Source organism: Neofelis nebulosa, chromosome 6, assembly GCF_028018385.1.
Source record: "Neofelis nebulosa isolate mNeoNeb1 chromosome 6, mNeoNeb1.pri, whole genome shotgun sequence".
Classification (NCBI taxonomy): domain Eukaryota; kingdom Metazoa; phylum Chordata; class Mammalia; order Carnivora; family Felidae; genus Neofelis; species Neofelis nebulosa.
The window spans coordinates 57403456-57416847 of record NC_080787.1 but is presented as its reverse complement, the minus strand read 5'-3'; the positions used below and the strand labels follow the sequence as shown (position 1 = coordinate 57416847).

Here is a 13392-nt window from a genome sequence, read left to right as displayed (position 1 = left end):
AATTTATTTTGTCCCTTCTTGTAGGTTGGAAATGTTGCAGCAGATTGCCAACCGAGTTCAAAGGGACAGTGTCATCTGTGAAGACAAACTGATACTTGCCCGAAACGCTCTCCAGTCTGTAAGTTAATTTTAGGAGCCATTGGGATTATGGTGGAGGGGTCTGTACCTTTGGATGAAATAAAATTTTTGTGTAACATTTAGTTGATTCTTGGTATTGTCTTCTACTGAAACTTAAAGTTTGTTAAAGATTGTGATCACTGTTTGCTCTCTTGAGGAAGAGTGAGCAAAGAGAAAGCATATTTTTGAACCAAAAGGGAAAACAGAGAAGACCTAATAAGTAGCTTTGCATTCCAGTATTTTGAGTTTCATATTTGAGGCTAGTTTGGAAACTTGTTTCATAGAATTAATATTGAGTTCTTTAAAAATACAGGATTCTAAAAGATTAGAATCAGGAGTACAGTTTCAGAATGAAGCAGAAATTGCCGGGTATATACTTGAATGTGAGAACCTTTTACGCCAGCATGTGATCGATGTACAGATTCTTATTGATGGAAAATACTACCAGGCAGATCAGTTGGTACAGAGGTAAGATTGCTACGTACTCATACCTTATCCTTTTGTGTAATCACTTCATGGGCACTTGTGATGGGAATGCAGAATGTGGCAGTTTTATGAAATACATTTCTTATGCTCTTTGCAGTTGAAAATGTGTGTTGCCTTAATTCAGATGTATTTTGAGATGTTAAATAGGTATTTGTTTTTCAAAGATAAGTAATAGAAAAATACTTTATAGCACATACAATATGGAATACTGTGGTAATATACTTACAGTTAAAATAGTTGTATGACATTTGAAAAAGGGAAAATATAAGAAAGTATCCTTTATAACTGATTTTTTTAAGCTATCGATTTATCCTATCATGAAAATGTTTATAACAAAATGTTGAAAAAAAATGTCTAAAATTCTGTGTCTCTGAGAAGTGGGTTTAGGGGTAGGGAATGGAACCCTTTCAGGTTGAAGACTGTATGTATTATATATAATATACATATACATACATACATATATATATATGTATATATATATATATACATATATATATATATGAGATACATATTAAGCAAAAATTATAAATGATGCTTTGACCCAGTAATTTCACTTCTAGGAATTTGTAATAATTTTAAATATAGAAAATATATAAATAAATAAATTTTTTGTTAATGTCAGAAATATTTTATAATAACAAAATTTGGAAATATCCTACATGTCAAATAATAGAATGATGACATTGTAGTGCAGTAATTATGTTCACTAGAAAGACTATGTGATAATATGGAAAGTGCTTATTGCACAAATTAAGTGAAAAAAATTGTGATGCCAAATTTTGTCAGTATGATTATAAGGACTTTTTTTTTTTTTTTTTTTTGAGAGAGAGAGAGAGCACGTGCAAGTGGGGAGAGGGGCAAAGGGAGAGAGTGAGAGAGATTTTTAAGCAGGTTCCACACGCAGCGTGGAGCCTGTCGCAGGGCTCAATCTGAAGACTGTGAGATCATGACCTGAGCCAAAAGCAAGTCAGACTTTTAACCGACTGAGCCACCCAGGTGCCCCATGATTTTTTTTTTAAATAGACTATTTTTTTGGAGCAGTTCAGGTTTACAGAAAAATTGATTGGAAAATACAGAGTTTCCTTATGCCCCTTTATACACACCTTTCCCAATTAGTAGTATCTTGAATTAGTGTGATTCTGTTGTTATAATTGATGAGCCAGTAATTGATAATGTTAACTGACTAATGTTCATAGTTGGCATTAGAGTTCACACTTTGTGAAAAATGCCTTTTGCGTTATAGTTTATGTCTTCTGATGTTCTTTCCAGGGTTGCAAAACTCCGCGATGAAATTATGGCCTTAAGGAATGAATGTTCCTCGGTGTACAGCAAAGGGCGCATGCTGACGACGGAACAGACAAAACTCATGATATCAGGAATTACTCAAAGTTTAAACTCAGGATTTGCACAGACCTTAAACCCCAGTCTGAACTCAGGGCTGACCCAGGGTTTAACGCCTTCCCTGACCCCTTCTAGTGTGACATCAGGCCTGTCATCAGGTCTGACTTCCCGTCTGACTCCATCTGTCACTCCAGCTTATACACCTGGTTTCCCATCAGGAGGATTAGTTCCAAGTTTCAGTTCAGGAGTAGAGGCCAATTCGTTACAAACTCTGAAACTGATGCAGATCCGAAAGCCCCTTCTGAAGTCTTCTTTGCTGGATCAGAATTTAACAGAAGAGGAAATCAACATGAAATTTGTTCAAGATCTTTTGAATTGGGTTGATGAGATGCAGGTAAAAAAATGTTTACTTTACCTGAAAGTTTTAGTCTTTAGTCTTTATTGCTATTAGTTTCTTTTTTTAAATCTAGTATCTTTCTGTTTAAAGGTGCAGCTGGACCGCACTGAATGGGGATCAGATTTGCCAAGTGTTGAAAGCCATTTAGAGAATCATAAAAACGTTCACCGAGCTATTGAAGAATTTGAATCTAGCCTTAAAGAAGCTAAAATCAGTGAGGTATATGAATTTAAAATGTGTATATATTTCATTTTAGTTAGCTATTGTTTTGCTCTTTTTTTTTTTTTTATAAAGAGCCTATAACAAAATAATAGATACAGTGAGTATGAGTCAGAATTCCTTAGGATCCCTAAGCTTGATGTCTTTTTATCCCATGTTATAGATCCAAATGACGGCACCTCTTAAACTAACTTATGCAGAAAAGTTACACCGATTAGAGAGTCAGTATGCAAAACTCCTGGTACGTTGTGTTTTTTTGTTTTGTTTTGTTTTGTTTTTACTTTCTGTTTCCCTTATCTCTATTTGGCAAAGACATGATTCTTAACAATGATTTTTCTTGCGAAGAATACATCCAGGAATCAGGAACGGCACCTTGATACACTCCATAATTTTGTAACTCGTGCAACTAATGAACTTATTTGGTTGAATGAAAAAGAAGAGGAGGAAGTTGCCTATGACTGGAGTGAAAGAAATAACAACATAGCTCGGAAAAAAGATTACCATGCTGTGAGTATGGCCTTTGTCATTGAATGCCAAGGTTGTATATCAGGTGTAGATCTTTTTCTAACCTCACTTCTTCATTCTTTGTTAAATTAGGAATTAATGAGAGAACTTGATCAAAAGGAAGAAAATATTAAATCAGTTCAGGAGATAGCAGAGCAGCTACTTTCGGAAAATCACCCAGCCAGACTGACAATTGAGGTAAGTCAGGAAGTGTAACGGTCATGGTCGAATATTGACATTTGATAGTCACTCTTTAGATTCTTTTATTGCTGATAAATTCAGAAATACAAACTATCAAACTTTTAATACAACGTGACTTAAAAATAATGTTTCTGACAAATCATAGTGCTTCTTGTCTTTAGCTCTCTTGCTTTTTCTGTGTTACTCACCTGTCCCTGACAAAGGTACCTTTGTCAACTCCCATGGCTAAAGGGATGTATTATAGTAAATATGAAGGCTCTTTTTTTATTCCTCCCTAATACTGTGGTATTGTGCAAGCCATGTAACCAGACTTAGCCTCCTATCCAAAATGGGGGCGAGCCTCTAACCCATAGCATTGTAGTAAGATGAGGCAAATAACATACTCTTACTACTTAGTACAGCTCTGGTTACATATGTTCCCAGGAAGTATTTACAATTATTATTTGACTTAATAATTTTATTCACAATCTAGTTTTGTGAGGTATATTGGAACAACAGTCTGTCAAAGGCACATGGCATATTGCACACATTTCACATCCAGAAATGGAGAAGTGTTGTGGGATTTATCAGGTTTCCTGTGCGATAGTGGTAGTGTGTTTACTTTTTAGTCCTAATATGTACTAGTTAGAGTTAGTGACTTTCTAAAAGTAAAGGGGTGTTATATAAGAGAGACATGCATCAAACATGGACAAATGCGGTATATTGCCAGAGTGAAAAGATGGAGCTGTGCTTAAAATGTGACATGCTTCAAACTCTCACAGGTGAGGAGAGGAATCTGATAGTCTCTGTTCACTGAAATTGCCACAAAACAAAAGATTAGTGAAATTTTAGGCCTCAATAGGAAGTTTTGGGAATGTTACATTTGACCTGCTTCATAGAAAAATGGAGTCTTAGGGCACCTGGGTGGCTCAGTCAGTTAAGCGTCTGACTTCGGCTCAGGTCATGATCTCACAGTTTGTGGGTTCGAGCTCCGCGTTGGGCTCTATGCTGACAGCTCAGAGCCTGCTTCAAATTCCGTGCTTCCCTCTGTCTCTCTCCTTTTTCCCCGTTTGTGCTCTCTTTCTCTCAAAAATAAATAAATAAACAAACATTAAAAACAAAAAAAAATTAGAGTCTTGCATGCAGATGAAATGCCAATTAAAGAACCAGTTAAAGAGCTAGAAGAGGAGTGGGGAGCACTAGGGAAAGCACTTTAGAATAATGAAGGATTTGGATATACTTTTGTATGATACTAAACTAAAAATAGAGTATTCTTCAAGGTAGAGATGAAACTGTTAGGAAATATGATTACAGGCTAAGAATTTTAATGGGATTGGATAATGTGAATGTGAACCTGATTACTTTTATGTAGAAATGCTAATCTAATTAAAAATTTCTTGAGGGATAAAATTAAGCTTGAGTCATCTTTATGATTCTTTTGGCCTATCCAATGTCTTGTGGGCACATGGGTAATATTTAGTTAATTATCAACAGTTCTTCATATGTTATGTGAAAAAATAAACTAACAATCTAACAACTCACAATGATATGTCTTTTATAGCCAATTTGCTCAAAGTAGCTTAATTTGAGGGTGCAGGTAATATGACTGTGATATGTTGCCAGATTTCCATTCCTACACTGTATATTCCATTCAGAAAGCCTGCCTGAGCATAGCTCAGCAGAAATAACTTTTTCCAGAAGGGGAAGTGTGACAGACTTACTTAAGAGTCATTAAAGTATCTAGATCGCCCTCTTCTGGAAGTCAGTGAATTGCATCTTAAATATGAAAGGGTGTTTTATGTTTTCTTTATGAAGTAGGTGTTCTGTTACCTTTTTGCTCTCACAGGAGATTCACTTTATATTAAAAATTCAAGTGAAAATATTTGTAATACTAGTACTATAATAATTATAGTTCCAGAATTACAGAAATAAAGGATTGCCCTCTCTCTTCTTCACCTTCCCAAACCTCTCTGGCAAAAACAAATATGTAAGTCACCCCCCTGACCCCAAGAACTGCTGGCCTAGTTTTAGAAACAAAATCAAGTGAAAACTACAGAACCATCTATTTTTATGTGCATTTTAAAATATTTATTTTAGATTTAATTTAAATTTAGATTTAGATTTTTAGGACTGGCTTTGTGCAAGTGAGAGCTCTTGTATTAGAGGGACATTTCACTACCCTAATTTTCAGGTCTTGCTCTGTTAAAATGATCTCATCACCTATTTCGATAGCAGAGTTTCTAATCCTTTAAAAGCTTTGTTGTATGTATATGTCATTCCTCTTCAGCCAGTTACAATGGCTGTGATTTTTATCTTCAAGGCCTATCGAGCGGCAATGCAGACACAATGGAGCTGGGTCTTACAGCTGTGCCAGTGTGTGGAGCAGCACGTCAAGGAAAACACCGCGTATTTCGAGGTATGTGAATGGGATCACAGCGTGATTTGGGCCGATTTACAGAAAGCATCTCCCTATTTATTAAGGACATGTATGTAATGTGCAGGGGAAAGAAACTGAAATATTTTCTTTGTAGGATATATGGGAAAAATGTCCTATAGGATAGACTGAAGCATTGTATTAAGGAGGAAATCCTTTAAAAGCCTTTTAAAATATCAGAAAATCTTTATTTTATAAATGCCTTTTACAAGGAAATATTTCATTATAAAGAGTCATTACAAAGAGCTCTTTTTTTTTTATTCTTCAGGAATTTTAAAATATTGGAATTTCACTCCTACTCATAAATTATTTGGACCCTCAAGTAAAACAAAGCTTTAGCCAGAATAATATAGGGCCAAAGCACAGTACAGGTATAAGCTTTAGACACTTAGCATTTACTGACAATCATCCAAATTCAACAGTGGTTGTTTGGGTAAAGGAGGAATGTGACTATTAAGTTGTCTTGTGATTTTATTCTCTTCGCACTCATGAGGGGCCCACGGGGCTCTGGTACTTGGACTTGACAACTCTGTGCTTGACTGTCATTGAATAAACTTGAGCTGCCGGTTTTCATCTTTTTATAGTTTTTCAATGATGCCAAAGAAGCTACTGATTACTTGAAGAATCTCAAGGACGCCATTCAGCGGAAGTACAGCTGTGACAGATCAAGCAGCATTCACAAACTGGAAGACCTGGTTCAGGAGTCAATGGTACCAGTACAAGAACCTGTGCATTTCATCAGTCATGTGAATCAGGAGTAGATTAGTATTTCATCATATTGTTATGTGTGCAGAACTTTATATTTTATTGGTACTATTGGTATTTCATTTGATCAGGCATTTAAACATTCAGTTTTATTGTGTTTTGGTAACAATTACAACAAAAGTGTTTTTTATGTGATTGCCTTCATATTTTAAATACATGTTTTGATAGTGGTGTGTGTGTGTGTGTGTGTGTGTGTGTGTGTGTGTGTGTATTCATGCACTTCACAAATAACTGTAAGCACTTTGTATATGGTAGACACTATTTTAAGTACTGGAGATAGAGCAGTGAAGAAAAGAGACAAGAATCCCCACACTCCTGGTGCTTCTGTGCGAGAGGGGGAGCAGGCAGTAAACATGATAAATGAGTAAAATATAGGAAGCATCGTGGTAAATGCTAAAGAAGAAAAAAAAACATCTCATAAAGACAAGGGAAGAGAGATGCCAGAGGGGGCGGGGAGGGCTTGAATGTTTAAAACAGGTGGTCAGGGACTTTTGTGATGAAATTTTGTTTGTGTAAAGACCTAAAAGAAGATAGAGTACAAATCTTTTATTTTTCAATATCTGTCTTATGTATTACTTAGGAAGAGAAAGAAGAACTTTTACAGTATAAAAGCACAGTAGCAAGCCTGATGGGGAGAGCAAAAACAATAATTCAGCTGAAGCCGAGGAATCCTGACTGTCCACTCAAAACTTCTATTCCAATCAAAGCTATCTGTGACTACAGACAAATTGAGGTATTGTAGAAGTAGACTAATTTCTAGCATTGTTCTTGTATTTCTTAATTTATTTTAAAGTTTATTTATTTGAGAGAGAGAGAGGGTGAGCAGGGAAGGGGCAGAGGGGAATACCAAGCAGGCTCCGTGCTGTCAGTACAGAGTGCAACTTGGGGCTTGAACCCATGGACCGTGAGATCGTGACCTGAGCTGAAATCAGGAGTCAGATGCTTAACCATCTGAGCCACCCAGGCTCCCCTATTCTTAATATTTTAAAAATGAGGTCATATTGCTTGTTCTCGTGGTAGAGTTTTCTACCTCAAAAACAAACAAAAAATCCCAAGATTGGGTATGATAAAGGATTAGTTGATAGTGACCTCATTGCGTTATTCTTTTCTTCATTTAAAACCAGATAACCATTTACAAAGATGATGAATGTGTTTTGGCCAACAATTCTCACCGTGCGAAATGGAAGGTCATCAGCCCCACTGGGAATGAGGCTATGGTCCCGTCTGTGTGCTTCACAGTCCCTCCACCAAACAAAGAAGCAGTTGACTTTGCAAACAGGTGTGTATGTGTTCACTAAACACATAGAACTGGGTTTGGAGGCTCTCTGAAGGTTGAAGAAACAATCAATACTTTGTCAAGGCCCATAGGATCAGAAGGATCTAGAACTAGTAAACACAGGATAGCTCACAAACAGAAAAATTGTAGCATGTTTTCAGAGGGAGTGAAAAGAATTAAGTGTTTGTTTTTCATATTTTTCAGAATTGAGCAACAGTATCAGAATGTCCTGACTCTTTGGCATGAGTCTCACATAAACATGAAGAGTGTAGTGTCCTGGCATTATCTCATCAATGAAATTGATAAAATTCGAGCTAGCAATGTGGCTTCAGTAAGTATAAATCTACACATCAGCCTGATCTGTCCAAAAATGTGGGGCACATTAGCATGAGGGGTGGAATTTTGTTTTTGTTACAGGATAGGATGGAGCCCAGCAGATCCATGCTAATATTCATCCATTTAATGATTATTTGTTACATACCTGCTGTATACAGGCACTTTGTAAGAATTGGGAAAATCTGGAGATCACATTTCATTCAGTGCTTAATACATTTTGATGAGACAGGGTATAGTGTTTGAACTTATGGGATAAGTTGATTTCATTTTTTGATGTTTTATAATCTTGTTTTTCCTCATCTTTTAAAACTCAAAAATGTTAATTAAGAATAACATTAATTTCAAATGGTTCTTCTGTTTATGGCTATCAATATGAACTGATGTATACCAGGAGACCCTAACTTAAGAACTGTCCCGTTTAAATTTAGCTCTTAGTACCATAATCACTTGATTACATGGATCATTGGTCTTCCTTAGATAAAGACAATGTTACCTGGTGAACATCAACAAGTTCTGAGTAACCTGCAGTCTCGTTTTGAAGACTTTCTGGAAGATAGCCAGGAATCTCAAATATTTTCAGGCTCAGATATGACGCAACTGGAAAAGGAGGTTAATGTATGTAAGCAGTATTATCAAGAACTTCTTAAATCAGCAGAAAGAGGTAAAGCATGGGAATCTTTATCTTTTTTTCCCTCCATAGGTGTTTAGATCAGGCTATTTTCTGCTGTCAGTGGGAATCTTGATCTTAGGAGTGTTATATTACCCAACCTATGATAGTTAGGCACAGTGCTACCTATCAGACATAGAAATTAAAAGTATGTTTGTGGTAGGAAGATACAAGAGACGTTCATTTGTTTCTAAATGATCAACTAATTAAAAAATGCCCACCAAATAATATGACAAATGGTGAATTCTTAACACATTGGCTTTTCAGCATTTCCTTTCTTTTTTTTTTAAATTTTTTAAATTTTTATTTATTTTTGAGAGAGACAGAGACAGAGCACAAGCAGGGGAGGGGCAGAGAGAGAGGGAGACACAGAATCCAAAGCAGGCTCCAGACTCTGAGCTGTCAGCACAGAGCCCAACGTGGCGGTTGAACCCACAAGCCCTGAGATCATGACCTGAGCCAACGTCAGGCACTTAAGACACTGAGCCACCCAGGCATCCTCCAGTATTGTCACTATTTTGTAATGCAATGTTCTGAATGATCTTTTAGTTTCAGTCATTTTTCTCTGTACTGAGTCTGGATTTTTTTTTTTTTTTAAACTTTATCTTTTGGAGCAGTTTTAGATTCATAGTAAAATTGAGAGGAAGGTACAGAGAGTTCCCATAATCCAAACTGGATTTTATACAGGGTTTAGAGGAAGTTAACCCTCTAGAGCTAGTTAACTTTTGTTAAATATATATTTTATTCTGAAATCTTTTGATATTACCTAGAGACAAAAGAATTTATTAGTAATCTATTAAAATTTTTTTTAAAACATTAACAAATTCTTTACCTACCTTTCATTTTTAAGGGTTTTTAATTTAAAACATTAATCTGCAGCTAATATAATTCATATTTTTGTGATCATAAAACAGCATAATACATTTACTTTCCTTGGACATCATATCAGAAATTGGCGGGGCACCTGGGTGGCTCATTCAGTTAAGCATCTGACTTTGACTCAGGTCATGATCTCACAGTTCTTGGGTTTGAGCCCTGCATCAGCTCCGTGCTGACAGCTCGGAGCCTGGAGCCTGCTTCAGATTCTGTGTCTCCCTCTCTCTCTGTCCCTTCCCCACTTGTGTACTCTCACTCTCTCTCTTTCAAAAATAAATAAAACATTAAAAAATAAATCAGAAATTGGCACTTTTGGGGGAAATATTATTAACTGTTCATAAACTGTGATGTCCACTATTTCAAGATTTATATCTTTAGGGTGGGATTTTGGTGAATGCCTGGTAACAGTAGTAGTTCGACCAGCCTTGTCCCAGTAGTAGTAACACTGCCACATTAGGATACGAACAGCAGCATCCAGAAGACGGAAAACAAGGTGTTTTCTAAACATTACATTTACGTTCACAGAGGAGCAAGAGGAATCTGTGTATAACCTGTATATCTCTGAAGTTCGAAACATTAGACTTCGGTTAGAGAGTTGCGAAGATCGGTTGATTAGACAGATCCGCACTCCACTGGAAAGAGATGATTTGCATGAAAGTGTGTTCAGAATCACCGAGCAGGAGGTGAGATTCGTAAATGTGTTGGGACAGAATTAACTTAAGGTAAATTACTGTCTCGGTGACCTTCATTGTCAAACTCCGGTGACTTCATATGCTCAGCTTTGCCCACTGGTCACGTTGTGAGATCTCATTATGTGTTTATTTCTTATTGTGAAGCAGGATTCTGTAATTCAGTTCTATATTTGACTCCAGTAAATGTAGAAATGTGTACCCTCTTACTGGACTTGTCATAGTGAAAGTCATCATACGTTTATTGACCACCTGCTGAATGCAGAAGCACAGAGTTAGATATTTGTGCCCAAGGAGATGGGCAGTAAGGGAATTACTGATTATGAGACTTGAATGCTGTGGCTTACTTTCCATGATAAAGAAAAAGTAAAGAATATGTAGCTTTTTAAGTCAGTGATTATAATGTAAATTGTGTGTTTTTAAACTGTTTTAGGAAAGATGCCCCATCTGGAGTGATAGCCCAATACCTATGTTTATTCTCTGTTTTATAGAAACTAAAGAAAGAGCTGGAGCGACTTAAAGATGATTTGGGAACAATCACAAATAAATGTGAAGAATTTTTCAGTCAAGCAGCAACCTCTGCATCAGTGCCCACCTTACGGTCTGAGCTCGGTGTGGTCATTCAGAACATGAACCAAGTCTATTCTATGTCTTCCACTTACATAGATAAGTATGTAATCTCTGTCTTTTTATTTATTTTTATTTTTTTACAGTTTATTTTGAGAGAGAGAGTGTGAGTGGGGGAGGGGCAGAGAGGGGGAAGAGAGAGAATCCTAAGCAGGCTCCATGCTGCCAGCACAGAGCCCAGTGTTGGGCTCAAATCCACAAAACCGTGAGGTCATGACCTGAGAAGAAACCAAGAGTCGGATACCCAACCTACTGAGCCACCCAGGCACCCCTGTAACCACTGTCTTAATATAAATTTGCTTCATGGGGTGCCTGGGTGGCTCAGTCAGTTGAGTGACCGACTTCGGCTCAGGTCATGATCTCATGGTTTGTGAGTTCGAGCTACACGTTGGGCTCTGTGCTGACAGCTCAGAGCCTGAAGCCTGTTTCGGATTCTGTGTCTTCCTCTCTCTCTGCCTCTCCCCGACTCATGCTCTGTCTCTCTCTGTCTCAGAAATAAATAAACATTAAAAAAATTTTTTTAAAAATTTGCTTCATACAACTGTCCTATATACATATGCTGTTCATTTAAAACATTCATCTTTATGAAAGTAAATACTCCCTTTTTTGTTTTAATAACAAATATACTAAATATTTCCATGGGTTTATTATGCTTCATATTGAAAGGAAATGTGCCTCAGATTAGAGCATATGTGGACAGGTGTTCCCACATTTTGCCCATAGTTTTAATCCCCCATCTGTTGGAGCCCATAGTATTTTTTCCTCTAGAGCTTGGTCTAAATAAGGTTTGAAAGAAGACCACCTTATGTTGCAATCTCTTGCAAAAAAGCATTTGCAGGGCAGGGCATGAAAGCACATGCCCTCCATTAAGAAGAGAGTTAGTTGTGGGGCGCCTGGGTGGCGCAGTCGGTTAAGCGTCCGACTTCAGCCGGGTCACGATCTCGCGGTCCGTGAGTTCGAGCCCCGCGTCAGGCTCTGGGCTGATGGCTCGGAGCCTGGAGCCTGTTTCCGATTCTGTGTCTCCCTCTCTCTCTGCCCCTCCCCCGTTCATGCTCTGTCTCTCTCTGTCCCAAAAATCAATAAAAAACGTTGGAAAAAAAAAAAAAAAAGAAGAGAGTTAGTTGAATGTTGATCTCGTAGTAAATGTCTCAGTGCTGCAAGATGAAGAACAGCTGTATCGTGCATCATTATGGTGCATCAGGACTGTGTTATTGGAAAATAAACATTTACTAATAGGAAGCTGTTGTTGCATTCTCTTTTTTAGACTGAAAACTGTTAATTTGGTGTTGAAAAACACTCAAGCAGCAGAAGCCCTTGTAAAACTCTATGAAACTAAACTGTGTGAAGAGGAAGCAGTTATAGCTGACAAGAATAATATTGAGAATCTAATAAGTACCTTAAAGGTATGTGTCTCACTTCTGGCTCTTTTGTAAGGTCATACTTTATGTCTCCAGCACCTGGATCTTCAAACATTAAGTAAATAACTTAATTTGAATATATTTATATTCATTTCATTTCATATCTCTCTATAGCCATACCTTAGCATAAATGAGTCATTTTTAGTTTGTGGATAGTTTTTCTCGTTTGAAATTTGCATCTTTTTGATAATAGCTTTTTATAATCAATTCATGTGAGCAAAAGGAGTTGAAGCTAAAAATTATATTATTTTTAGTAGATTCTCTTGCTGAAAGAGGCAGTTAAGACATTAAGGATGTAAGTAGAGGAGTTAATTCAAGAAGGGAAGTAGACAGGTAATTGTACTTGTTTGTATTGATATTTCTATGTATAAAGCATGAGTACAAAATTATTGCGAAGGAGTGAAAAATGGTCTCTTTGATTTTTAATGCAAGTATTCACTTTTAACCAATGAGATTAGTAGATACTTAAGAAATAGTCTTGCTTAATTTTGTTTTATTGATATGCAAATTATTTTAGGCTGAACTTTATAAAATTGCTTTTTTTAAAGATCAAAGTGCAGTCAGATATTGATGATTTCATATGGTTCAAACTAATATATTATTTTTGTTTATGAAAGATAGTCTTTCCTTTATTTTATTTTATATCAGTCATTTGTACATAAATTGTAAAATTAGGTAAAGAGTGTGTTTGCCTAGTGAGTGGTTGACACATTTTTATAACTTTGACCCATTAATGTATTTTAGCAATGGAGGTCTGAAGTAGATGAAAAGAGAGAGGTATTCCATGCATTAGAGGATGAGTTGCAGAAAGCTAAAGCCATCAGTGATGAAATGTTTAAAACCTATAAAGAACGGGACCTTGATTTTGACTGGCACAAAGAAAAAGCAGACCAATTAGTTGAAAGGTGGCAAAATATTCATGTTCAGATTGACAACAGGTTAGTATCCTCTTGTGTTCAGTTTCAGCACAGATGTAATGTTTATCCTTGTGTTCTAGTAAAATCTAAAGTTACTAGGTTTTTTAAAACTTCATATATAGTTAATTTCACAGAGTTACTTT

General features: G+C 36.5%; 1 protein-coding gene across 13 annotated transcripts in view; it reads left to right on the top strand.

Annotated features, from left to right (window-relative positions):
* Nucleotides 1-13392, top strand: part of DST (dystonin) — a 496251-nt gene that overhangs the window by 322801 nt on the left and 160058 nt on the right. For all 13 annotated transcript variants that reach the window (XM_058734319.1, XM_058734316.1, XM_058734317.1 and 10 more), the window contains 17 exons: nt 25-118; nt 431-585; nt 1873-2338; nt 2432-2560; nt 2724-2801; nt 2906-3067; nt 3158-3262; nt 5565-5660; nt 6263-6388; nt 7024-7176; nt 7568-7722; nt 7924-8050; nt 8533-8716; nt 10124-10281; nt 10779-10957; nt 12179-12317; nt 13077-13270. In XM_058734319.1, the coding sequence (XP_058590302.1) occupies nt 25-118; nt 431-585; nt 1873-2338; nt 2432-2560; nt 2724-2801; nt 2906-3067; nt 3158-3262; nt 5565-5660; nt 6263-6388; nt 7024-7176; nt 7568-7722; nt 7924-8050; nt 8533-8716; nt 10124-10281; nt 10779-10957; nt 12179-12317; nt 13077-13270 (2700 nt within the window). The remainder of the gene's footprint in view (nt 1-24; nt 119-430; nt 586-1872; nt 2339-2431; nt 2561-2723; nt 2802-2905; nt 3068-3157; nt 3263-5564; nt 5661-6262; nt 6389-7023; nt 7177-7567; nt 7723-7923; nt 8051-8532; nt 8717-10123; nt 10282-10778; nt 10958-12178; nt 12318-13076; nt 13271-13392) is intronic.